Source organism: Diadema antillarum, unplaced genomic scaffold, assembly GCF_040938485.1.
Source record: "Diadema antillarum isolate AM-2024a unplaced genomic scaffold, OU_Dant_1.0 seq00000396_RagTag, whole genome shotgun sequence".
In the NCBI taxonomy this organism is placed as follows: Eukaryota; Metazoa; Echinodermata; class Echinoidea; order Diadematoida; family Diadematidae; genus Diadema; species Diadema antillarum.
This window is the reverse complement of record NW_027271388.1, coordinates 103,523-129,661: the sequence shown is the minus strand read 5'-3', so window position 1 is coordinate 129,661 and position 26,139 is coordinate 103,523. Positions and strand designations below refer to the sequence as shown.

At 37.6% G+C, this 26,139-nt stretch overlaps 2 protein-coding genes across 2 annotated transcripts; one reads left to right on the top strand and one right to left on the bottom strand.

The window, feature by feature from the left end:
• Positions 1-4,670: 4,670 nt before the first annotated feature.
• Positions 4,671-5,291, bottom strand: LOC139732014 (uncharacterized). Its single transcript, XM_071642890.1, has one exon. It carries the CDS (start codon positions 5,289-5,291, stop codon positions 4,671-4,673), a length of 621 nt encoding a protein of 206 aa, XP_071498991.1.
• Positions 5,292-6,282: 991 nt separating this feature from the next.
• LOC139732013 (NXPE family member 1-like) lies at positions 6,283-25,977 on the top strand. The gene is made up of 4 exons (XM_071642889.1): positions 6,283-6,606; positions 10,094-10,360; positions 23,746-23,946; positions 25,765-25,977. Exons 1-4 carry the CDS (start codon positions 6,283-6,285, stop codon positions 25,975-25,977), a joined length of 1,005 nt encoding a protein of 334 aa, XP_071498990.1.
• The last annotated feature ends 162 nt before the right edge of the window (positions 25,978-26,139 follow it).

Below are 26,139 nucleotides of genomic sequence, written 5' to 3'. Positions count from 1 at the left end.
AGCATGAAGAAATCCACATTGGAGTTTGTCGTCATTTGTTCGCCCTCTCCCATCATCTACCTTGGATGATGCTGCTGTAAATAGACTTCTCCGGCTCTTATGGTCATACATTAGGCATGTGAATGCTCCAATGTCTTCTGTCACCTCTTACTGGCTCTACTGACCATCCATCACCAAGATTTATGTGGGGGACATAAAACATTGGCACATTTTAAAGTCATGTTCTAAGATTTCAAGAGTGTTCATTAGTATGTAATATTGAACAATTTACCACATTTCAGTAAAATATTGCTGAAATTATAATATCAGAATACTCTCACTTGAATGCTGTTTGATACATGGGGTGGCTTTGTAGATTCTTTAGGGGTCCGACTTTGCCCCTACTCTTGAAGGCACTTGTTACATATTCCCCTGTAAACACATGTAGTCCAAGTATTGTGGTACAGTAGCCAGCTCCCTTTGATTCTGTATGCCAGTTCACCAACATTCACAATCTGGCAATGCTCGACAGTCCATTTATCAAGGAAGATAGTGAGGGTGACGGAGTAAGCATGGTGCAAGAAGATCAAGAAAATGTCTGTGTCTGGTACCCAACCTTAATAGTGGAATACTCGAGGCAGAGAGCTACCCTGGTGTCCTTCTCCTGGTTACAGCAGCTCATGGATAAAGCTTATTGTCTCGTGGGATGAATAATTGAGTGAACAAAAAGAATGTAACAGGAATCACTTAAGCTTCAGAGAATGTGATTTCTGTTACATTCCTTTTGTTTACACAATGATGTGTTCTAGGAGACAATGGTGCGATATCCATGAGTACCTGTCTAACCAGTGTAAGGAGACGGACACCACCGTGACGGTCGTGCTCTACCTCAAGTGCGCTGCTAAGCTTGGGTATAAACAAGGTAGCTTTGGTGAGGAATCCAGACACACATTTTCTTGATCCCCTTGGTCCATGCTTAATCCATTCTACAATGTAGTATTTTACTTAATAAATGGACTGTCGCGTATTGCCAGGTTGTGAATGTCAATTATCTTGCATATAGAGTTAACGGGAGCTCATTACTGTACCAAAATACTTGGACTGTATGTGTTTACCGGAGAAGATGTAACAATTAAAGTGCCTTCATAGGTAGGGAAAAGTTGGACCCCTAAAGAATCTACAAAGCCACCCCACATGCCACATAGCATTCAGGTGAGAGTTGTTTGATATCATGATTTTTTACAAGTATACTGAAATCTGATAAGTTGCTCAGTATTGATTATCATAATAAACACTGCTGAAATCGTAGAATATGACTTTACAGTATGCCAAGTTGAGTGTTTTTTCCTCATAAATCTTGGTGGTGGGTGGTCTGTGGAGCCAGAGGTGACAGATGACATTGAAGCATTCACATGCCCAAAATGTACAGCAAGGCCAGGGAGAAGTCTTTTATAATGGCGTTCGCAGCATCATGCTGAAACAGATGACCAAACCAAGGTGGATTTCTCCTTGCTCCCACCTGGCAGAGGCAACCTTATTTCACACTTTCAATATCTGAACCACGTGTACCACCTTGCCATCTTCAAGCGATCTGACTAGCCAATCTTCTGGTGCGCTACCTCTTTGATCCTGGACAAAGGTGGCAGAAGACAGCCTTCGGTATCATGGATCCGATGTGATCAAGCGGCCCTATCCTTCCCACTTCCCTCATTGACTTGCTTCACAAAGTTACTGCGTAGATGGAGGAGGATGAAGAGGAGGAGCCAGACATCGATTACAATGATCGTTTTGATGATGACTGGAAATTACAGAAGTGTAAAACCAAAAGCTAACATATCACTTACCACATCTGTGGTTTGTATGATTGCACAGGATGAGAATTCAGAATACTTTAGACAAAGTAAAGTCATATTGTGTAACTTTTTTCGATATACGTTAATTCCATACTTTATATATAAATATAAACATACATATATATATATATATATATATATATATATAGAGAGAGAGAGAGAGAGAGAGAGGGAGTGGATTTCTGGCTGTCAAGTGAAATTCATATGTTTATTTTCAAACAGGAAGGCTTTAAACAAATACGTTTGAATGAACCATTTTAACTTAATCAGAATTAATCTTAAATACGTTTTAATGATAACATTCTGGCACCTAAATTGGTGACATCGACAGAGCATTTTGAGCATAGTGATTTCTTTTATGAAAATACCATTACTAAAACTCTTCAAATATAAAATTAAATGAAATAGAAGATGCATGGCACAAAAAGTGTTCAATTACATTTTAGGTTTGAATTTTGTCGATTAGTCACTTTCACATGTTGTGATCAAAATTTGTTTGTTCACCTCTTTTGATCTGCTTTTTTAGGGGTATCTTTTAATTTCTTTTCGAAGAATTCCGATTCCCAATAATACACTGTCAAGCATTTTTCTCGTCCTTGTTGTCCCGTGACACGTACAGAGTAAATTCGATTCTATTTGTATTACTTCCGCATCTTATCTTTCTACTTTTCCATATTTCCGTATCCTTTCCACGCATCTCGTTATTTTTTCGATATAGTTCTGTCGAGGATCGCTGGAATTGTTTTGCCTTTCTGTCCGTTGTATTGTCTTTCTATTATGTCAGCCTTGTCTCGTTCTGCCTTGTATTTTAGTCCTCCTTTATAAGTGTTGTCGTCCCAGTCTCGTTTAATGTTCATTCTCCTGTGTATGTGTGTGTGTCTGTTACTCTGTCTGTTTATTGTTCTTCGAGACTTTTTTATCTGACTTTATTCTCAAAATTTTCCCCTCTTTGCATCAGTTCATTTCTATTGACATTCTGTACCTGAGGGGCTCACATTCTACAAGCATTGCCTTTTTAGTGGGTCCCTCATTTTTCGATATTTTGTGTAATGTTATATCGTTTATATCACTTCAGTCAATTTTCATTGCAACATATTTGTTATCTCACGGTTTGACAATTATGTTTTCTCAATTTTCCTTTGTTTTGATTATATTTAACCTTATTCTCTGTTACCAAAGAAAGTGAAATGTTTATGTCCTTCTTTTCGAAAAAATGAAATAAAGTTTGAATTGAATTGAATTGAATCTGCATATGAATTGCCATCTTGCTTACATTTTTCATTTGATTTCAACAAGTGAGGCGTCAAAATGCTTGGAGTTGCATGTTGCATGCTTTTGAGCTATGGTCTAAAGACAAAGTGCTAAGTCACTTTTGTGAAGTAGTTTGTCATGTATGTATACGGATTTTGGGTACTCTACAGTGTAAATGACACTTAATTTTTGTATTTTAACCATCTCAATCGATTTCTCATGACACAGTTACCCTGAAGAAATTTTATATATATCCCTGTATGTTGTGAAGTTCAAAAGTTACAGAATTTACTGATTTTTCTCTCAAATCAAAAATGGCCGCCAATGTCTCTCCCCCCCCCGACACGATTTTCACTTGGAAACAAAAAAAAAAATCATCAAATAGACACCCTAAGGGATACAAAAAATGAGGGTGCATGAGGATCCCCCATTCCTACAAGACTATTAAGACTTTAGTGGTTAGTCAATCATATGAGGTATATAATTGTCAAATTTCCAGAGTAAACGACACTTTTTTCGCATGTTTGGATTTTTCATGTATCATACTTGTTTTAATCATGTAAATAACCAGCTAAATCGATTCCTCATGCCACATTTACCTTGGAGAAATTATTTATTTGTCCTTGTATGTTGGAAAGTTCAAAAGTCATAGAAATTAATGATTTCCCTTGCAAATCCAAGATGGCTGCCAATGACCCCCATGTGACTCGATTTTTACTTGGAAACAAAAAAAAATCAAATAGACACCCTAAGGGATACAAAAAGGAGGGTGTATGTGACCCCCCCCCCCCATTCCTACCAGACTGTTAAGAAAAAGTGGTGAGTTCACTCTAAAGAGGTATGAGATTTTCATGTATATGTATATGGACTACTGGGGAATATTTCTAAAGTAATCAACACTGGTTTTCCTCGCATTTTTTGACTTTTCTTGTATGGAACTTGCTTTAATCATGTAATTAACTATCTCAAACGATTCCTCATGCCGTATTAATTCTGAAGTACTGTTTTATTTGTCCCTGTATGTTGTGTAATTTAAAAGTTAAACTATTTGGGTATTTTTCGGTGAAAATGACACCGAAATTTGCATTTTTTTTAGGCTTTTCTTGTTTCAAAATTGCTTTAATCATGTAAATACTCGTTGCAATCGATTCCTCGTGTCACGTTTACCCTGAAGAAATGCTTTATTTATAGTTTTATGCTGTGTAGTTCAAAAGTCATGGAAAATAATGATTTTCCCTGAAAATCCAAGATGGCTGCCAAGATGGCCGCCAATGACCCCCATGGGACACGATTTTTTCTTGGGAACAAAAAAATTCACTAACTAGACACCCTAAGGGTTACAAAAAAGTAAGTTAAAAAAATGTGTTCGGGGGGTGCATGGGGACCCCCCATTCCTACCAGACTAATATGTATGCCTAACAAAACAAGATTTATGCACTGACATAGCAACGCACCTGGCTCATTACATAACGCAATTTACCTTGAATTTACCTTGAAGGCCACACCTCGCTGTTATGGTCAGTCATGGTGGTACATTTCTGCAGATAATGTGGTGTGGCGGGGTTAAGGGGGTCCCACAGGACCCATTTAAAAACCCAGTTGTGTTAATTGTCTTTTGAAGCTTAGGAGTGTGGGGGCGTCAATGGCGGTTTGTGGTAGCTTATTCCAGCCGTTGACAACTCTCTGGCTATAGAAGTACTTCCTGATATCCCGGCGATTTCTTGTTTTGATTAGTTTCTTGGAGTGACCCCTTGTTTTACTCGTTCTGGCAAGCTCAAAATAGTTGTCTGGTTTGGATTTGTCAATTTGTTTCATTATCCTGTAAGTTTGAAGTAGATCCCCTCTCTCTCTTCTTTTCTCCAGAGTAGTTAGTTTCAGTTTTACTAGTCGTTCTTCATATGGTAGATGCTGAATGTTTGCAATGAGTTTTGTGGCTCTTGCTTGGACTTTTTCCAGCACCTTTTTGTCTTTTTCAAGGTATGGGCTCCACGTCTGCATGGCATAGTCTAGATGGGGTCTGACAAGTGATTTATACAGTCTGAGGATCACCTCTCTACTCCTGAAGGTGAAGTTACGTTTAATCATTCCCAGTGTCCGATTTCCTTTGTTTGCTGCAGCAGCACACTGGGTGCCCACTTTCAGGGACTTGTTGACTAATACACCAAGGTCCTTTTCTTCTGTGCTTTCCATTAGCTGGGAGTTGTTCATTGTGTATGTGTAGTGCGGGTTATTATTTCCAAAATGCATGACTTGACATTTGTCTGTGTTGTATCTCATTTGCCATGTGTCATTTGCAATGAATCACCTTATGTTCCTCTTTGTAAGCCTCCTTATTATGGCCGACATGAGCTACAAATACAGTGTTTTGAGACTGAAATGCATATAATCATGAACCATACACGCACATACACATTCGTCATACAAGTAGCTAGTAGCTCTCTCTCTCTCTCTCCCTCTCTCTCTCTCCCTCCCTCTTTCCGCGCCAACCCTCCAACCTCTGATCCCCCTTCTTTCTCCCCATCTCTCACTCTGAACTCTGACTCGGAGCCCCATTGGTTTCCTGCCTCGCTGTAGTACGGAAAAAAAGGCGCGTGTCAGGGGTAAGGCTTTTATATCTAAGGCTATTTCTCTCCAGAATCCTTAGTTACCAACTATTTAGTGCACATGCTATGCATTATGGCATCTCTATGGATGGAATCCATTTTGCATGCATTACTTGTTGCTATGTCAGGCAATCTTCGGGCAAGCTTTTGAGTCTTCAAGAGAAACTTTTGTTCAAGAGGTAGGGCCTATGCATGAAATTAGTAAACAGGTCTATTCCTTAGACCAATACATGCATTCATTTTATTATAGGACCATGCTTGGAGAGTCAGAGTTCAGAGTGAGAGATGGGGAGAAAGAAGGGGGATCAGAGGTTGGAGGGTTGGCGCGGAAAGAGGGAGGGAGAGAGAGAGAGGGAGAGAGAGAGGGAGCTACTAGCTACTTGTATGACGAATGTGTATGTGCGTGTATGGTTCATGATTATATACATTTCAGTCTCAAAACACTGTATTTGTAGCTCATGTCGGCCATAATAAGGAGGCTTACAAAGAGGAACATAAGGTGATTCATTGCAAATGACACATGGCAAATGAGATACAACACAGACAAATGTCAAGTCATGCATTTTGGAAATAATAACCCGCACTACACATACACAATGAACAACTCCCAGCTAATGGAAAGCACAGAAGAAAAGGACCTTGGTGTATTAGTCAACAAGTCCCTGAAAGTGGGCACCCAGTGTGCTGCTGCAGCAAACAAAGGAAATCGGACACTGGGAATGATTAAACGTAACTTCACCTTCAGGAGTAGAGAGGTGATCCTCAGACTGTATAAATCACTTGTCAGACCCCATCTAGACTATGCCATGCAGACGTGGAGCCCATACCTTGAAAAAGACAAAAAGGTGCTGGAAAAAGTCCAAGCAAGAGCCACAAAACTCATTGCAAACATTCAGCATCTACCATATGAAGAACGACTAGTAAAACTGAAACTAACTACTCTGGAGAAATGAAGAGAGAGAGGGGATCTACTTCAAACTTACAGGATAATGAAACAAATTGACAAATCCAAACCAGACAACTATTTTGAGCTTGCCAGAACGAGTAAAACAAGGGGTCACTCCAAGAAACTAATCAAAACAAGAAATCGCCTGGATATCAGGAAGTACTTCTATAGCCAGAGAGTTGTCAACGGCTGGAATAAGCTACCACAAACCGCCATTGACGCCCCCACACTCCTAAGCTTCAAAAGACAATTAACACAACTGGGTTTTTAAATGGGTCCTGTGGGACCCCCTTAACCCCGCCACACCACATTATCTGCAGAAATGTACCACCATGACTGACCATAACAGCGAGGTGTGGCCTTCAAGGTAAATTCAAGGTAAATTGCGTTATGTAATGAGCCAGGTGCGTTGCTATGTCAGTGCATAAATCTTGTTTTGTTAGGCATACATATAGCCTCCCAGTTCATACAGCCATGCTATTCCGATGCTCGAGCACCAATCATGTATTTTCATGAGCAACGGGACTTTTGCTAAAGGTAGTGCGCATGTGCAAAGAGTGCTACTCATGAATATTAATGAGCCCCATTGGTTTCCTGCCTCGCTGTAGTACGGAAAAAAAAAGGCGCGTCCGGCCATGTTCCTCAGTATCCATGTCATGATATCCTTCCGTCAATGCAATTGTCTCACCACGACCCAGAAAACATAGTTCGGTAATTTGAAGGGAATACACTGTACCTGAGTTCTGATTTTGCTGTAGAACTGTCAACTTTCGCTCTAAAATGAACACCCAAATGCATATAAGTGTTTGAAATGACGCTTAGATATGCGATTTTGTAGTAAGGTAATATGGTACACGACGAAAATACGAAATATCAGCTAAAATGTGAAATGTAACTGTCTCAAGGAATACCCGACCGATGATGTTTTCGGGTTGTCCGTCCATTCGTCCGTCCTTCCGTCCATCCGTCCGGAATCCTTTTGTGGACAGCGTAACTCAAAAAACCAAACAAACAAACAAACAAAAACAACGTAACTGAGGTATCGTAATGAAACTTGGCATGTATACCAGTATGAGTGGGTGAACTTGTTGTGCTTATCAACTTGAGTGCTCATGCTCAAGGTCACAGATCAAAGGTCAATGGTCAAGGTCGAATGCTCAAAATTTCACTATTTCCCCCATATCTGTTCAATACCCGGAGGTATTTTCTTGAAGCTTAGTGTATACATTTACTACCTAATAACGATTCTCTAGAGAGAGTTTCAGGTCATCAGGCCAAAGATCAAAGATCAAAGGTCAAGTGAAAATGTTAAGATTTTGCATTTTTTTTTCTCCATATCTCGGAAATGGTTCAAGGTATCTTCGCGGTACTTACTCTGACTGGTATTGATCATCAAGCGAATTTGGGGGTTATGTGGTCAAAAAAATGTCAGGGGCCAAAGGTCAAGGTCAACTCCTCAAAATTTCACTTTTCCCCACATATTTATACAATGCCTGCAGGATTATTCTTGAAACTAACATGTATTACCCGATAGGGATTTCTGGGAAGTTTTTGTGTGTTTGTGTGTGCGTGCCAAAAGGTCAAAGGTCAAGTGAAAGTGCTAAATTGTGCTTCTTCCTCCATATCTCGGAAGTGGCTCCAGGTATCATCATGAACCTTAGTATATATTTATGTATGTTCTGCCTGACAATAAACTAAATAAAAATAAAAGGGTCAAAAGTAAAGTAAAATCCTTAAATCCCAAAATATCTGCTCTCTTATAGATAATATAGCCATTCACCCAATTTAACCTAGTTCAAGGAAAGTGAACAGTCGAAACATTTGTGACAAACATGTCATTTTGATATTTTGCCAATTACCGTATGTGAAACTGTCATCACACATTTTCAAGACGTGCTGTAGACCTATTGCTAGGAGAACCATGCCTTATGACGGAGCAGTTGCCATAGCAGTTTGTGATTTGATTGTTTTATATATATATATATATATATATATATATATATATATATAATATAGTTCCAAACATTAATTGCATTTGCTCCGCGTATTGGCAGTACTATAGAAATAGCAATAATAATGTCACGATCAAGGAATGCATTATATGCCAATTGCCTTGATTTTGATTCAAAATCCGAATTTTCGGGGGCCTCCCCCTTCGATCGTCAGGGATGAAAGTGCTAATCATATATAAATTAAACCACTCGGCCACAGAGACGTCATAGTGGTTCAGGCAGACCCAAGCTTGATTATCCAACGGACCAACCGTTCAACTCTTTCTGGGCATGTTCCTATTATATATATATATATATATATATATATATATATATATATATATATATAAATCGATTTTCGGTAATCGACAAAGCGGACCACAGCAGCATCCACCGATGCAGCTTGTTGGAAAATACATTTGCTAGGGCACAATCGATCGTCATAACACCATCAACATCATCACATAGCCACAATTGACAGGGCACTTCTAAAATAAAAGTTGTATGTAATATACATCGATCGAAATCCTTCTGATCTCAAAACTTTTAGTCTCAGAATACTCCAGAACGACTTATCATCGCGTTAGCCAGATAAGTTTTGCCAGCATATTCCAAATGATGGAATATATGAATTTAGAGCCCCTCTAGGTTTTCTGAGAATTATGTTTTGGCTTTAAAGAGTCATATATCTATCATCACAAGCAAATGCTGTATATAATATTTTATTATGCGTAATGTGTAATATGATATACACTGTCTGTCAACTTTCTTTCATTTTTGAGCCTAGTTGTATTCACAGTTAATTGTTTTATTTTTCGGATGCAAGATTTTTAAAACCTTATTTTCTAACGTTACTATTGATCCTTAAGATTTCAACACATGTTAGGAGATACAAGTTAATGTTTCTATCTCGAATTGGCAATGTGTGTGTGTGTGTGTGTGTGCGTGTGTGTGTGTTTCTGTTTCCGAGAATGTAATGATGACATCAGTTTATTCCATCTAAAGCTATACCTAATCTTTTGTTGTTGTTTTTTCTCGAACACAAGATATGCGGTAGAATTCTGAGGTGCCAATTCAATGCCAACAATGCCATAGTATCTGCAACAAAATTCCAGTGGGGTAAAAAAATAAAAATAAATCGCTCTTCATCCCTTCATCGCACTTTCGTCAAGGTCCATATTCAAATGGTGTCTTTGCAGGATTCATTTTGAGAGAAAATCATCTAAAACTTTTTATTGTTTACTCTGAGGTGGTTCTACTGTAACACCATCTTAGAAACTGTCCCACTTTAGTGACCGAGCTTTGCAATGGTGTGCTAATGCATGAAATCACAAAACAGTGAATTCGTAAGAATTAACCAACTTTTCAAATGCAAAAAGTGCCCAAGGTCAAATGTATTTTTTAAAGAAAATTAGTATGCAACAGCGAAACAGAACTTGACTTTTTACTTTTTTTTCTTTCCTTATCCAGCTTGAAATTCCTGCAGTGAATCAGATCGATAGCGATTATCGAAACCAGATTACCAGCCCAGTGAAAACACACTTCACTATCGTGGACCCGAAGAAGACGTATCGATTGTGCAATCGGCTAGATGTCGTTATCGACGCGAGGGATGGCAAAGGCAGGCCAGTACTATCGGGCGACGATTATTTCAGGGCGAGAATCTCCAACCCGCGTTTAAAGGCCAGTGCGTCGTCTGACGGATATGTCAAGTACATCGGACGTGGAAAGTATCAGGTATACAGGTTGACAATAACCGCCTTTTTCATTTGTCTATTATGTTTATCACCTTTATAGTAAAGTGGGATTTTAAAAAAAAAATCAATGCTTGCGGCATTTCAAATTTAAAGTTGGGACCCGGACTTTTGTTGGTACCTCGAGTAAACTGATTATAAAAAACAAAGCTCAAAAACTAAATTCTTATCAAAAGACGATCGACTTTGCGTATACAAAATGGCTGCCAAACCATCACTTTTTTTTTCTTTCTTGTAGGCTATTTGGGCCTACTTCTCGTACATTCTCGACAATGACAAAATAACACTAATGAGGTGGGGCTGCAGGAAAAAAAAAGCTACATGTAATACATTATTTTTCCACAAAATTCATTAACATGCAAATTACTGGCAAATCATGCAAATTAGGTTTGTCAGGCACAAGGCGAATTAGCATAATCATTGCCTATTTTATATATTTACATTGTTTCTGCTGTTAAGGGAACAAACTGATCATGGTGTGTTCATAGTTACCATGCAAATCGGTTACAAAGTCAACGAATTAGGAAGTGAATAAAACATATGCAAATCTGCATGCAAGTGAAGATACGTAAGAGGTTAAACTACATGATAGAGGTTTTGAGATATTTATGAGGTCCTCATGTATACTAGACATTGTTATCTTGCATTGACTGGTAAAATCATAGTATGAACGTCACACACACACACACACACACTCACTCATACACAGGCACACACACACACACAAACTAAAACAAACAAACATGAATTCAATATGTATCATTTTAATCTATATGTACATATTATACTATTATATATTTATATAACGCCTGATGAGATCCTTGTCATTTGATTGGTCGTTTAACATTGATCATTCGGCCCATTTCACTATGACGTCATCATCCGTGTTACCGTGCAATTTTGGATCCATACGATTTGCTCCATTACACTCTTGCTGAGAGCCCGGCACTATGGAACGCCATTAAGGAAACAATACAAAATTCATTTCACTCCAGCCAATATTCATTTCACTTTTAACAAATACATTTCACTCACAAACAATGATTTTACTTTTTATAAAAATACATTTCACTTTTCACAATAATACATTTCACTTTTAAATTAAAATTCATTTCACTTTTCACAAAAATACATTTCACTTTTGCATTAAACTTCATCTCACTTTTCACAAAAATACATTTCACTTTTGAATTAAAATTCATTTCACTTTTCACAAAAATACATTTCACTTTTACATAAAGATTCATTTCACTTTTCATAAAAATACATTTCACTTTTAGATACAAATTCATTTCACTCTTCACAAAAATACATTTCACTTCGGCGTACCATATCACTCAGACGAAACCATTTCACTGCGCTAAAACCATTTCACTCTGATAAAACCATTTCACTCTGATACAAAAAAATACGTTCCTCTTTTTTCCCGGCCAAAAGGTGGCGCCAGTCTGAGAGGAGTCACAGTGCCATGGCACTTTGTTAGCGCTGAGCTGAGGTGAGTAGCCGGCCAGCTGGCCGGCTGGCTATGCATGCAGTACCTAGATTTACTGAGTAGCCAGTCAGTCGGCAAGCCCGAAAAAACCCGTCTAGAATATCCAAGTCCTCGCACGCGAGTTGACCCCGCAAGTCATAGAGAGCGCGATTGGAGAATCGTTTTGAAATGCTCATATCTTGGTCACTGAATTACGTTTTCACATGATTTTTCTTTTATTTGATAGGTAAAGGTTAAAACTTGGATGCTATCTTGTTGATTTTTCCAAGAACGACATGAAAGATTATCAATTTCGTGGCTAACTAATTGCAGATGTTCCGGAAATAATGGATATAGATATTCTTCTAAAATTCTCCTAAAAGTCTTCTTTTTCATCGTGGCGCACCAACAAAAGTTATATCATGTAAAAGGAAATTTATTCAGCTTTAAGATGATACCTAAAAGTGTAATGTGATGATTTGTAGATGGGTCAGCAGCCAGCTGATATCATAGGGATGTCATTCCTTTTTTTCTCGGCACGAAATCGCGAAGTACTGTACTGTCCCACATATAGAAATTGACGTGTGTCCTCGATGCCTTTGTACGTGTGTGTCTAACTGTATGAGCGACCCCAGCGTAAATACACGTGGTCAGTTTCGAGCGTCTAGCTGTGATATACTGTTCTTGTGTCTGTCATTAGACATTACGTACTAATAGTCTACAGCCTCTTGCTGGGCCTCCCTCTCTCTCTCTCTCTCTCTCTTTTTGATTATATGTCTTGTTCTTGTTATTCATAATACAATGTATGTTTGTTTTGTTTGCTTTTGTCCACCCTTCTGATTTCGTCAACAGGAAGTGTCTGATTCTCAGTTTCATTCTGCCATCAATCATTCACATCACTCTCTCTCAATTCAAAGCATCCTAAGCATCCACTCAAATACATTATAACCACTACTTATACCGTTCACTCCGCTAAAGTGAACACAGTTACATTATATCGAAATTCCGCTTACATTATCCACTTTTTTTTTTTTTACATGCTTGGTTATAACAACATTTTGATATAACAAAAGAAAGCTGTTGATCCCAAGGACTTCACTACATTACTTCACTCTATTACTATAGGCCTACCTAACTAGGCAGAGAAATGTACATACATTATTGCACGTGCCATTCTCATCAATTAATAAAATACCTTTTTTTTTTCATAAATAACAACAGAGAAAGGAGCACAATCCACAAGTTTTTTTCTTTATAAATGTATATACATCTCCATATATATATATATATATATATATATTTATTTATTACATGTAAGTGTTGAAAGAACTACATCGCAGTTAAGTTTCAAGGTATCCACCAATCTTCATGACAATGTATCACACACATAACAAAAAAAAATAATACCTAAAGTAAGAGCTGCATAAGCAGTCTACGGTTTTATCTACTTTTTAGCAGTATAGTCAAATGCAGTTTTAGATCATTTTATTTTTTTTATTTATAACTCATTTATTTATTCATCCATTTATTAATTATTTTTAATTTATTTTTTGGTGGTGGTATTGGACTCAGTCTCCAGCCAAGTGGCATGTAAGAGACCTACAAAAGGTACAACTGTCAGCGGTCTTGTGAGTACATGTAGGAACGCGAGTAGGATCAGTCAGTCTTGACTACAACAGTGATGTACAGTGAACATTTCAAAAAAAAAATTCTTCTGGTGAAGCTCAGTAATAAGACAAGAGCAAATGAATGTACCAGGTAGTTTGAACAATTGCAGAGCTACATTGTATGGAGCAGATCTGTACAAATAAAATGCCGGCAAATTTTGACACTGGCAATAAACAAACTATACTGATACCGATGTTGCACAAACATGAAACAGTTGTGAATATGGCTTGAATGTTATGTAAGTGAATAAAATCAAGCAAGAATACCACAAATGTTTTGAGGCAATACTCTGTAAGTTACATGCCATCTACACTTTTGGCAAGGTTTCACTCGAAATACACATCAAACAATGTACATACACTAATACAAACCACACATGTCAAATTTAGCACTTGAGACACCAATTCAGGACAATTGTTCCAACATACAATCTCATTTGATGTGATCTAATATGGCAGTCTGTTGCAGAAATAAAGTACAGTGGTATACTGTTAACATTTGCGAAGGGAAGTAATATAGCACATTCACATGTAAAATGAAAATTCACAAGATCTGACACTGTATGAGCAACTTTGTAAATCTGAATGGATACACATGAGTTGTCAAAACAATACAGTAATGGTAGTATGGTACTGGATTTTATGAATGATTGAAGTACATGTATGATAATTAACACCAATGTAATTTGTATCTTGGACCAATTTTCTATAAAATAAGCATATTATTCTCATCTCCTACATCTGAAAAAAAAAGAAGAATTAATTCAGTGCAAATTCCTAGCAGAAATGCATACTTTACAACATAAAACAAATCAGTTGTTTACATTTCACTTTCAAACCTCATAAGGACCAATCTTTCTAAGTAATAAGAAACAAAAAGTACTTGTATTACATGTACATGGGTCTAGGGCAATTACCCCCTGGGCAATTACCCCGGACCCTTCCCCTGGTTCTAATCCTAATCCTAACCCTAATCTTTACTCTTACCTTACCACTACGCAGTATTTAGCCAGGGGTAATTGCCCTCTGGGGCAATTGCTCGGATATGCATGTACATACATGTAGGACAGGAAAAATATAGGAGAGAATAGGATTGAGAGAAAAGAGCAGTACAGAGTTCATCAAATGAAGTGAGCAAGAAAGAGCGGATACATAGGGGTGGATGAGGCTTGAGATTTACAATGATATGGACATGTATTGAAGTTACAAACACAAACATAAGAAAATCAGGATAAGCAAAGGAATACAACAAAAATGGGCACCTAGGTGCTTACATGGTTCAATTAAGCTAGTCAGATAACAAAATCAAGTAGCAAACAGAATAGCAACATATTCCGCATATAATGCAATGACCCGTTGTGAGTTATCTGACATCAAATACTAATTTAATGCAAGGAAAGTACAAACTGAGTGTTCAAAATTATACATGTAATGAAAATAATATTCAATGCCATGTCAACTTTATAGATTTGGGTTTCCAAGATAAATTTGAAGCTTTCAAAAATCTGTAGTAACATGCTTCAGGTACACTATAAAGTGCTTGTTCTACTGCTAATTATTTTACTCATTGCAATGCAGCATAATACAATATTACATCCATACTCCAAAGTCAAATACACACATGTGACAGGTACTATGTAGGTGCATAAATGAAAAGGTGGAATTTCATCACATTTTTGAATATGTAGTATGTTGGCTACTGGCCTACCTGGGAGCAATGCACAGAATTCTTGTGTTGTGGGCCTGTACATGTATATGCTATCACATTTCTCCTGAGTCGAGTTCTAACTGCGAAGTGATACACAATAGCCTGCCTTGTATGATAATCATGAAGAACTTGATTACTTCTTACGAGCATAGATGAAATTGCTTGGGGTACACTACTCAAGTGATACATGAAGGATGCCAGTTGAAGACAATTATATCTTGTGTTTTCAAATTACCATTCACATTATAAAGATTGAAAGTAGTTTGATCCGCAATATTTTGGTTAAATTTTCTATAGATTTTTTTTTCATTACCATGGAAACACATTAATTACATACCACATTTACCTGTAATAGTGGCCACATATGCCAAGTTCTAGGTCAACTCCTAAAAAAGCAAGAGAGTTGTTGTAACTTGGGTTGGAACCAGGTGCAAGCAACAATAGTGTTGACAGATATTTGGGCCATGTGAGGTCATTTAGAACTAGTTTCCATGGCGATGTCACAGTTTGGTGCTCTATACATCCCTTGTCAACTTGTACACACTATATGTGGGTGTGGTGTGTAATAATGGTATTAGCAGCTTTTCACATATTCGATACTTGTCTACATTATCATAAGTAAAACTAACTCCTTGAAAAGTGAATACATGTTTCAAAGAAGCATTGACCACTAATAGTATCAATATAAATGTACCTTATCATTCATACATGGTACAGGTGTATAGTCAAAATACAACAATATCCATCATATGGCAAATGGCTTGTAAAATAACATGGCCACTGTTATGAGGAGACCACAATTAAAGGTCAGTGCCTATTTCCCTATAACATTGTAAGTACTTCTCAAGCAAATGCTGTTTTATTATGCAGACTTGATACAGGAAGGGTGGAGATGACAAATAAATGGTTGCATTATGGTTGACTCAGCAAATTTAGAAAATAAGGGATGGATGCCAAAGTTTCAAATCCTCCTTGTTTGTACAGGAGTCCCTTTTAAAATGGTCTCACTGCCATACAATGTGGCCAGCAGTCGCGATTTAGAACGAAGATCAACTTGAAGACAAGATCAGCTGCACCCACAACGCCTTGAGGACTGTGCCCTGTGCTCTACAACTGCAGATACATGTACCTGAAGAGGGTATAATTTGCTTTCTCCAATAAGGAGGATGAAGGGCTGTGAATGCGGATGTTCTGTGTCGACCACGTATGAGCAGTTATAACAGTCCTTCCTGGAAGAATGAAAAAGGCAAGCATATATGGAAACAGCGTGTAAACATTTTGAAGACATATTGATGTGCACTATTTTCTTATGCCTTCATACACATGATATTTCCAGTAATTTTGTATCATATATTTACTAGCAACTCCAGCAAACTAGAAGCAAGAATGACCAAGATCAGAAGGTCATTCTTCAAAGCTGAAGATCTACTATGCACATACAGGAGTGAGTCAAACATGATATCTGGAAACAGAGGGAAAACTTGTTTCAGAAGGGAATGGGGAGGTAGTACAGGCCTGTAGGAAAGCTATAGATCACAACAGAACAATTCACACAATTCTGGCCTCCATGGTGCTATCTGTTTGTTTGTTTGTTTGTTTTTCCCATGTCTAGCTTAATTACAAACCAGAACTATCTTTGCAAAGAAGTGTAACTTTGTCTAAAGTCAATTTTTTTGACCAACCCCCCCCCCAAAAAAAAAAGAAAAATATATATCAGTGACAGACAATTCTTCATTCAAAGTTACATTTGACTTGCATTTTCATGTCCTCCGAAACTGATTAAATTGGTATCAGTACGGGTCAATTACTAGACCTAGGCACCTATGGTACACTATAATACACACTATTAAAATGATTGATTGGTCCACGCTGCATATTGTGATACCTGTCAAATGTATGGGCTGTTGCCATAGTCACTATACATTATAAAGAAAGAGAAGAATCTACATACATGTACATATCCTTGGAATGAAAGGGCAGGGTAAAGATTATAAGATGTGCCTTCACAGAAATTTCACTCTTAAGTTCACTCTTTAGTTCTAGGTGACATACAAAATATGTACATGTGTTGTCATTAGAATTATCTGGTACGGTACAATACATGTACCATCACTTCCAAAAAAAAAGTTGTTTTTTTTTTCCTCCCACAGGAGTAAGGTCAAGTTCTGAACAATGGTTATGGTATAAATGTACTGTACCTAGAATGTCAATCTTTTGAATAATGCACTTTCAGTAAATCCTGAAAGCTGAAACTCACAGCTTTCCAGTCAATGAGTGAGCTTGAATCAAAGCGTGGTCAGGGATGCAGCCTCCTTATGCATGGTCTTTCCGCATTCGCTGAATAGGAGGGAAGCAGATTCAATAACTGTTTACCTGAGGGTAAATAATATTCATACAAGTGAGGTGTTATACAAATGATGTGTTATACAATGCATTATTACATTATTTCCTTATATGAATAGGGGGAACTTTTTACTCAGCACAAAGAAAATGTAATACAAACGAGTCTCTTTTAAAAAGCACCTTAGCCCTTCACTCCAATAACCAACACCACATGCAGGAATTGATTGCCTGAACTTTTGCTATCTGATTTTTGCTTTAAATTGCTCATTTTGCAGTACAGTGTAAGTGCTACTAAAATGCCAAGTACTTATATCAATGAAACTATTCATGAAAATATACATTTGGTATTGCTACCAACATGAATTAACACACTGAATTACCTGCAGAACACAATACAGAGGTTCATCTTTCCTACCAAGGAACACAAAGGACTGGCACAGCCTCTTAGAAGAAGTAGTGGCTGCTTCAACCCTTGATACAATATGTCAAGGGTCAGCAATTAACCAACCACTGCATCACTGGGCATTTTTGTGATTGAGGGTACCACCTATCGGCACCCTATGAATTTGCAGCTCGTTTATTACAAAAGTATAAAACAAATTTGCCTAAGTTTTTCCTCAAATAAGCTGTAAATACTGCAGTTCAAATCTTGTGACTGTTCTGTTGATTCTGAATCTCCATTGTAAAATTATGCAATTTTTCTTCGCGTGGCTTAAAAAGGGTACCTCACGATCTGCACCCCTTCCCTCCATAGGTAATACAAGTGAATTTCATAGTCATGCGTTGTTACTGAGTGGATATGTAATTGAAACGTGTTTAGTTTGTTTTGTTGGCTTGATTTTCGTTTCTTTGTTACTGTTTTCATAGCTATAAAATGGCACTTAATCCCACGCGTACCTTTTTGTTCTATACGCACAAACAGCCATGATACGCAGGGTGTCGATGTACCCTGCCGATAGCTGGTACCCTTACCACACATTGAAGAAACCGTCCAAGTCTATTAATTGTGGGAAATGTGGGCATCTTTGGAAAGGCAAGACAAGATAATGCACATGCTTACCAGCTACAGTACAGTTACAGTTAAAGTGATTTTAAAACATTACCCTTAACTTGGTCAGACTCAGCCTGAGAGGATTTGATTCACTTTCTAACAAGACAAATCAGTCCTACTTCACTGCCTGTCTGATGATGCGAGACTGAACGCGAGTAAATTCAAGTAGATCGGCTTTGTCATGCCAATGTCAATGGACAAAGTTGTGGTTATGTGTATGCATTTATACCAGTGCAGTGACAGTATGGCAGTACAAAAAACAACAACTATGTAGTACGTGAACTTGATCTAGGCTGGGCCTGTATAGAGGCAGAGTCAATACCCAGAACATACCTTTTAGGGCCTAACGCGCGTTACAATCATAGGTCTAGAAACTCTGTTAGACTAGAGTCTAGAATTATGTCTAAAGGCCGTGTCACACCAGCCTTGCGTGCGACTTGCAAAGAACAATTTTGACTACCTGGAGGTCCCTGTAGATATCCGCACATGACAGTACCTAGCATGTATCTCAAAAGTAGTCGCCCGGAGGTGCGCACGCATATTTTTTCACCCGCAACCGTGTTTAGGCCCTGTCACACCTTTCCGGGCAAGCTACTCGGGCTTGTTACGTGTAGGGATTTTCTAGCATACCGGACATTCCTGAGGGCGGAAAAGGATTTGTGCGAGTCAGCGCATGTCTCTTACTTGCTGGAAGCGTTATACTTGCGAGTATACTGTGTGACCTTTGTACCAGTCGCGTGGGGGCTGACAACTTAGTGAAGGAATTTCTCTAATGGAATGGCTGAAATCTCACAGAATTTCATTATCTTGGCTGCATATGGGACTGCGAAGTACCTGCGTGGGAATTGCCTGGGAAGTACTGCCGCTAAGGGTCTCCTACTACTGACGTTCTGCGTGGACCTCTACAGGCATTCCTGCGACTCACCAGGAAAAAGTTTTGGTCATGCTCAAAACTTGGCTGCGGTTAAATCGGACTTGCGTGAGCACCTCCGGGCAACTACGCGCTAGATACTGTCAGGTCCGGACCAACTGCGGAGAGCTCCTTGGAGTAAATTTGTTTCCCCGCAAGTCAAGCCGCAGAAGTTCCCCCGTACGGTATGACAAGGCATGAATGAAAATTGCAAACATTCTTGTTCGCCCGCTGAAAATCTTCTACCTCCTCGCCACAAGCCCGCGTTATGGTGTGACATGGCCTTAACGTTAACACTACAGTCAGAGTATCAGGCCTAGATAGAGGCTAGGTGTTTCTGTTGTTGTTTTTATTTGAATCTATTTGCCGTTTACCATTGATCATTTTTTCCCTGTATTAATTTACGCCAAAATGTTACTTATGAATTACTTTAGAAACTTCAAATTCCAAAATTTTCCCTAGGCAGGGCCTGCATTATTTTAATTTTATTAGAAATAAATCAAAAATACCAGGTAGTACTCTAGATATCAAATATATCTAACGTTAGAGTGTCTAGTCTACTAAGAAGCTTATTATAAATAGGTTGCATACATCTACGTAACCTTTTTTTTTTTTCTAATGAGGATGTTGTTACGAATGTTAGGCCCTAGCGTTACCGCCTGCCACCGCTATACAACATGATACAATCGACCATATTGTGGTCCATTTATCATATGAGAAGTCCTCCCCATTTATGGACCCATCTCATTACTGGTCATTAGTACGTGTTGGACTATTTTTAGTCGGACAGTAGGAGTGCTCCTACTGGACCTAGTACTAGTTCTAGATCTAGCGGGTTACTCTGTTAGACTTCAAGGCTTCAGCACCACGTTGGCAGAATACTATATCAGAGTATTCAGACATAGATAGGCGTATATGGGACTGTGATATTGATAGACTGCTTTCTTTCGCTGGCGAGTCTGCGTCTATGGCAAAATACGTGGAAAGTTACAATCTGCAATGTAGCCTCTGCAAGAGAGTGACCGCTGTCAAGGATCGAAACAAATGGCAAAACCTCGAGAAAACCAAACGAGCAAGTGAACAAACGAAAAATGACACCTTTTTTTACCGGTATGTGAACACTCCCAAGATCGCACGGATGTCATCAAAGGAGAAATTCAGCAATTTGTCGGGGTAGAAAGAGCGAACAGGACACTATGACTATGCAAAGCCGCCATTGTACGCTCTTTGGTGCTAACAAAGTGCCATAGCGCATAGCACTGTGACTCCTCTCAGACTGGCGCCACCTTTTGGCCGGGAAAAGAGAGGAACGTATTTTTTTGATCAGAGTGAAATGTTTTTATCAGAGTGAAATGGTTTTAGTGCAGTGAAATGGTTTTAGTGCAGTGAAATGGTTTCGTCAGAGTGATACGGTACGCCAAAGTGAAATGATTTTTTTTTTTACGGAAAAATGAAATGATCTATTTTTTTTTTCTTGAAAAGTGAAATAAGCGAATTTTGTGAAAAGTCAAATGTTTTTGGTTAAAAAGTGAAATACATTTTGTGAAGAGTGAAATGAATTTTTATTTGAAAGTGAAATGTATTTTTGTGGAAAGTGAAATGTATTTTTGTGAAAAGTGAAATGCATTTTTGTGAAAAGTGAAATGGATTTTTATTTAAAAGTGAAATGTATTTTTATCTAAAAGTGAAATGTATTTTTGTGAAAAGTGAAATGAATTTCTATCTAAAAGTGAAATGTATTTTTGTAAAAAGTGAAATAAATATTGGTGAGTGAAATGTATTTGTTAAAAGTGAAATGAATATTGGCTGGAGTGAAATGAATTTTGTATTGTTTCCCTAATGGCGTTCCATACGGCACACTACGCGTGTTAAACGCGTTTGCAGCAAAGATAGTAGAGATAGTTGCAGTGTGTGTATGCGACAGCGCGCCAGCGTAAAGCGCTCAGTGAGCACTCTCGCGATCTCAGTGTCTCTCTTGTTTATGAATTAATAAAACATCAAATAACAAGGATCTATTTTAGGCGTTATATAATACACATAATGTTTTTCGTTCGTGCAATGGACAAAATATTTCATTCGGTGAAAGATGTATATTTGATCCATTCAACTCTGCCGCGCCTCGTTGAATGGATCATTTCATCTTTCACGTCATGAAATATTCTGTCCATTGCACCCATACACATTCATCATTTGTATATTATATTATATCATATTATATTATATATATATATATATATATATATATATATATAGAGAGAGAGAGAGAGAGAGAGAGAGATAGAGAGAGGCATATATATATATATATATATATATATGTATAATTATATTATATACATAATTATGACATCTATAACTGAATGTGCAATAGAATATACCAGATAAAAAACAGTCAATTCATTTGTCTTCATCGACATGAAGTCAGAAAAATTCTCGTAGGGGTGAAAAGCTATCTTTTTCGACCAAAATCCTGATTGTTTATTCTACTTTCCTACAAAAATCAAGGAAAGTTTAGTTGTCAGTTTACGACGATGGCGTATAGTCGTCGATGAGCAATAGCAATACGTGTATACAATATACGCTCCACTATACACAATCCGTAAAGGCATAATATTTACCATTTGCATACAAGATGAAACAAAAACCCAGCATTAGTGCATTAAAATAGTACTAAATTGTGAGTCAGGGATAGAAATAACCACTGTAAAAATTTGAATCCGTATTATCGATGTTAAATATTGTTGAATACACAAAATGTGAACAATAGTTACAGTATGACAAGAATGTTTCCAGACTAAACCGTCTACAGTTATGGTTTATTGAGGAAAATACTGATATCTCCTTATATTTCAAGCTTTATTACGAAAAGTTGTGATACAACAGACCTACACATATATGCATCATGTGATATCTTGATTTTTGTTTAAACACTGCTCCCAAAGGTAAACAGGACCTTTAATTAAGGACTTTGTTGTTGTTCACCAAAAATACATTGTGAATTCAGTGAATGCATAAATTATAACTGGAACAATTTTTTAGTGAAATTTAAGGTAAATTTGACAATCTGCTCAAAAGTCATGAAGTTTTAACGTTTTGGCTAAGTCCATAAGAGAGAATGCCAACATATTTTCGTTGTTTTTTATTTCATAATAAAAGAGTATTTAACATCGCTTCCAAGGTATGTGAAATACCATTGCTCCTATGTTAGTAATAGGGAAAATGTACTTTTCATTTAAAAGTAAAATTTTGTGGCAGAATATTCTTCAAATTCACTTCAAACCGTTCAACTAGTCTAAAATCATGATTTGTTGCAATCGTCTAGCTTTTATGGCGCATCTTCATGGTGTTTAAAAAAAAGCCATCATAACATTTGAAGGGATTGTTCGTTTTTCTTTAAACTTCAATGTTGTAATCCTCTTACGTTTCTGCGTCCACCGAGTCCACAACAGGTCTAACCATGTGTGATGTACTTTTCCTCTAAGCCGTGGATGAATATTATTTGAAGAGCTTTGTTAGTGATCGCAGAATGAGTTAAGCGCCATTTTTTATCGTTTTAAAATAAGTCTAGCAGTAGGCCCTAGATGGAACAAAATGAACCCTTTCTAAAAATATATACTTCACTTGTTACCCAACAAAGAGTATTCTTAAAGTTGTGAATAAAACGTCCCATTTTCTTGTTATTTTCTTTTTTTACTTAGCAGCTTTAATCGCCAATATCTTAAATTAACACAAGTGGAGTTTAGTCATTTTGCCATCGAAATCTTCATTTTGTATATAAATTGCGGATACAAACGAACCTCCTTTTGATAGGTTTATTGCCACATGGTCTACTATCAGATGGTTTAATTCCCAGTTCGTCTAACACCACTAAGGCTAAACTCATTTGGTCTTCTATCAATTTCGTCTAATGCCAGTTTGGTCTAATCCTCATTCCTTGATCTAATGCCCATCAGTTTGGCTAATTATTGTTTTGTCTAATAACCAGATCGATGGTCAAATTGCAATTTTGTCTTCTTGGATTTTCCCCCATTTCGTCTCATAAATCAGACGAAATGGGCAAAGCCCATCAGGAAGTAGACCAACGGGTATGGCTATAAGTGGCAATTTGACTATGCAATGGTCATTAGACTAACTGGTTGTAGACGAAACGGGATTAGCCATGTGTGTTGAGAAGTGGGAGTAGACCAAGTGATAGATCACCCTTTTAATACACGGCTGCAGGTGTCGTTCGTGCTCCGGTGGCCAGGCGAGGTTTTTGTCGACGTCACCCTGGTACATCCCGCGGAGGCCGTCCAGATTCTGCGGAAAATTCGAGACGACTTCCCGTCCAGGTGCGGCTACAACGGCAAGTTCGTCCGTGTCGTGGGGGAGAAGACCATCACCAAATTCACCTTGTGCAACGTATTTCCTCCGGATCCGAACGTACGTTTCAGTTTCAGTTTCAGTTTCAGTTTGATTTTATTTGTCCACTTGTACAAATACACAGAAATACACAATGAAAATGACAAAATCGAGACTTATCTTACTCGTAACATAATGTAGACACAGAGGTACACACACACAAAAAAAGGAAATGATTATTATTTCGAGGTACAAGTTGAGGAGACCATTATCAATAAGCAATGTGCTTTACTGAGCTGACGGCCTTGGACAACATGATACATAAGAAGAATCGAAGTCCTAATCGGAACTGAATGAGGAACGACAAAACAAAAACAAAAACAAAAACAAAAACTCTTCAACCTGTATCATTTTACATGTGCCGTGAATGGAATGCATTACGTTTAACGTAGGCCTATAACAAGACGAAAACGATGGACATGCAGAGAACAGCTGGAGAAGAGGCTACAGTACATGAAACAGAAGGGAGAAAAAATTTAATGGTGATTAACAGTACTTGAAGGAATGAAGCTGTCTTCGTATACAAAATCTGATACCTAAGAATTCTATATATTAAGCGTTTAAACTTTAATAGTAGAATCAGCAACAACAGTGGAGGTATTACTGGAATGCAGATTAACGAGTGGGATTATTATTTGAATGATACTTTGTTATAAAAGTGTTTTTCCTAAGACTGATTGAAAACTGCAGCGTAGAGAAACACTGCGTCTAATATCCTCAGTTAAAAGTCCAGTTTACCTTTGGGAGTAGTGATTTTGAAAATTTCAAGATATCTCATAATATATGATGCATATAGGTATAGGCAGTATCAGGTCTATTGTATGACAAAATGTCCTACCATATCAAATTTCGCAATATATAGCCTAAAATATAAGGAGATTATCAGCATTTTTCTTAATAAACCATAACTGTAGACGGTTTAGTCTAGAAACATTTCTGTTATAACTATTGTTCACACTTTGTGTATTTAACAATACTTAACATCGATTATACGGATTCAACTAATTTTTACAGTGGTTGTTTCTATCTCTAACTCATATTTCAGAACTATTTCAAAAGCAGTATTGCTGGGTTTTTGTTTCATCTGCAAATGGTAAATTACGCCTTTAATGAGTTCCAAACATTCGGGTCCATAATGTCTTACGGATTTTTGAGCTATATTGAGTTGAGCTTTTGCAATTACCTTACCATCAAAACAGTCAAAACTGGATTCGGCAAACTTTGTAAAGGAAGCCTTACTATATAATACATTCATATATATGTATATATATATATATATATATATATATATATATGTATATGAGCAAAGAAAATGTGCATATATACATCATAATACATTTAATATATTAAACAAAATCCCACATTGTACTAATGGTAATAATTATGTGACGATACTTTTTTAGTCATTGGTATCAATTTACCAGATCATTTATGGGCTTAAAATAGCAGTTACAGTGAATCTTTCTCCTGAATATTGTCTTAATTGTTAGTTTGGGGGCACGAAAAACGATGCTAATCATTATATGTGACTCACTTCCATGTAGAGATGTAGTGCTCCTTTAATTCCATGATTGATAACGTGATGTGGAAGAAAAAAAAATGCTGATTACAAGGTAGTATAAATGTCATAAATCACACTGTCGACATGAAGCATATGAAATTGGACTCAAAATTGTACATTAATTTTACGGTAAGAGAGTTCCCCAATTTCAAAGATGTATTCAACTATAAATAACTAAATTATAGTTCACTTGCACGATAGTGTTGGGAGATGCACAGGTCATGCACATAAGTGGTAGTTCCTTTTCTGTGTGTGCTCTTTAACCATGTTCCATGCAGAAAACAACGTGTGACTTCAGCAATCGTCGTCTGAACTCTCCCTGGTTTTGCACGTTGCCCGCCGATATGCAGTGCGCAGATTTCGCCTGGACGTGCACGAACAGTAAATGGGCGGAAAGCCGTCTCCTGCCGCTCGTGACGGAGAATGTTGCGTGGCTGTTTTCCTCTCTGTACGTGTACAGTATGCACAGTTGGGTGTCTTTCGTATTTTGATTTTCCTTGTCCTTTTTGTGAATAAAAACCAAAGTGTCAGTTGTGACCTTGCTTCACAAACCACCTAAAAGTCGCCAGACGTGGATTTTCGTTAGGGGCGGATTACGAAAAAGTAGACTCTATTAAGCTTCAATACACAGGGACTTTCCGAACATATCTAAA

Excerpts from the sequence above, each read along its gene's own strand:
- LOC139732013 (XM_071642889.1), top strand. The coding sequence starts at position 6,283 with ATGAACAACTCCCAGCTAATGGAAAGCACAGAAGAAAAGGACCTTGGT. Across the intron at positions 6,607-10,093 it reads TACCATATGAAGAACGACTA|CTTGAAATTCCTGCAGTGAA; the intron begins GTAAAACTGAAA and ends TTCCTTATCCAG. Across the intron at positions 10,361-23,745 it reads TCGGACGTGGAAAGTATCAG|GTGTCGTTCGTGCTCCGGTG; the intron begins GTATACAGGTTG and ends ACACGGCTGCAG.
- LOC139732014 (XM_071642890.1), bottom strand. The coding sequence starts at position 5,291 with ATGAACAACTCCCAGCTAATGGAAAGCACAGAAGAAAAGGACCTTGGT.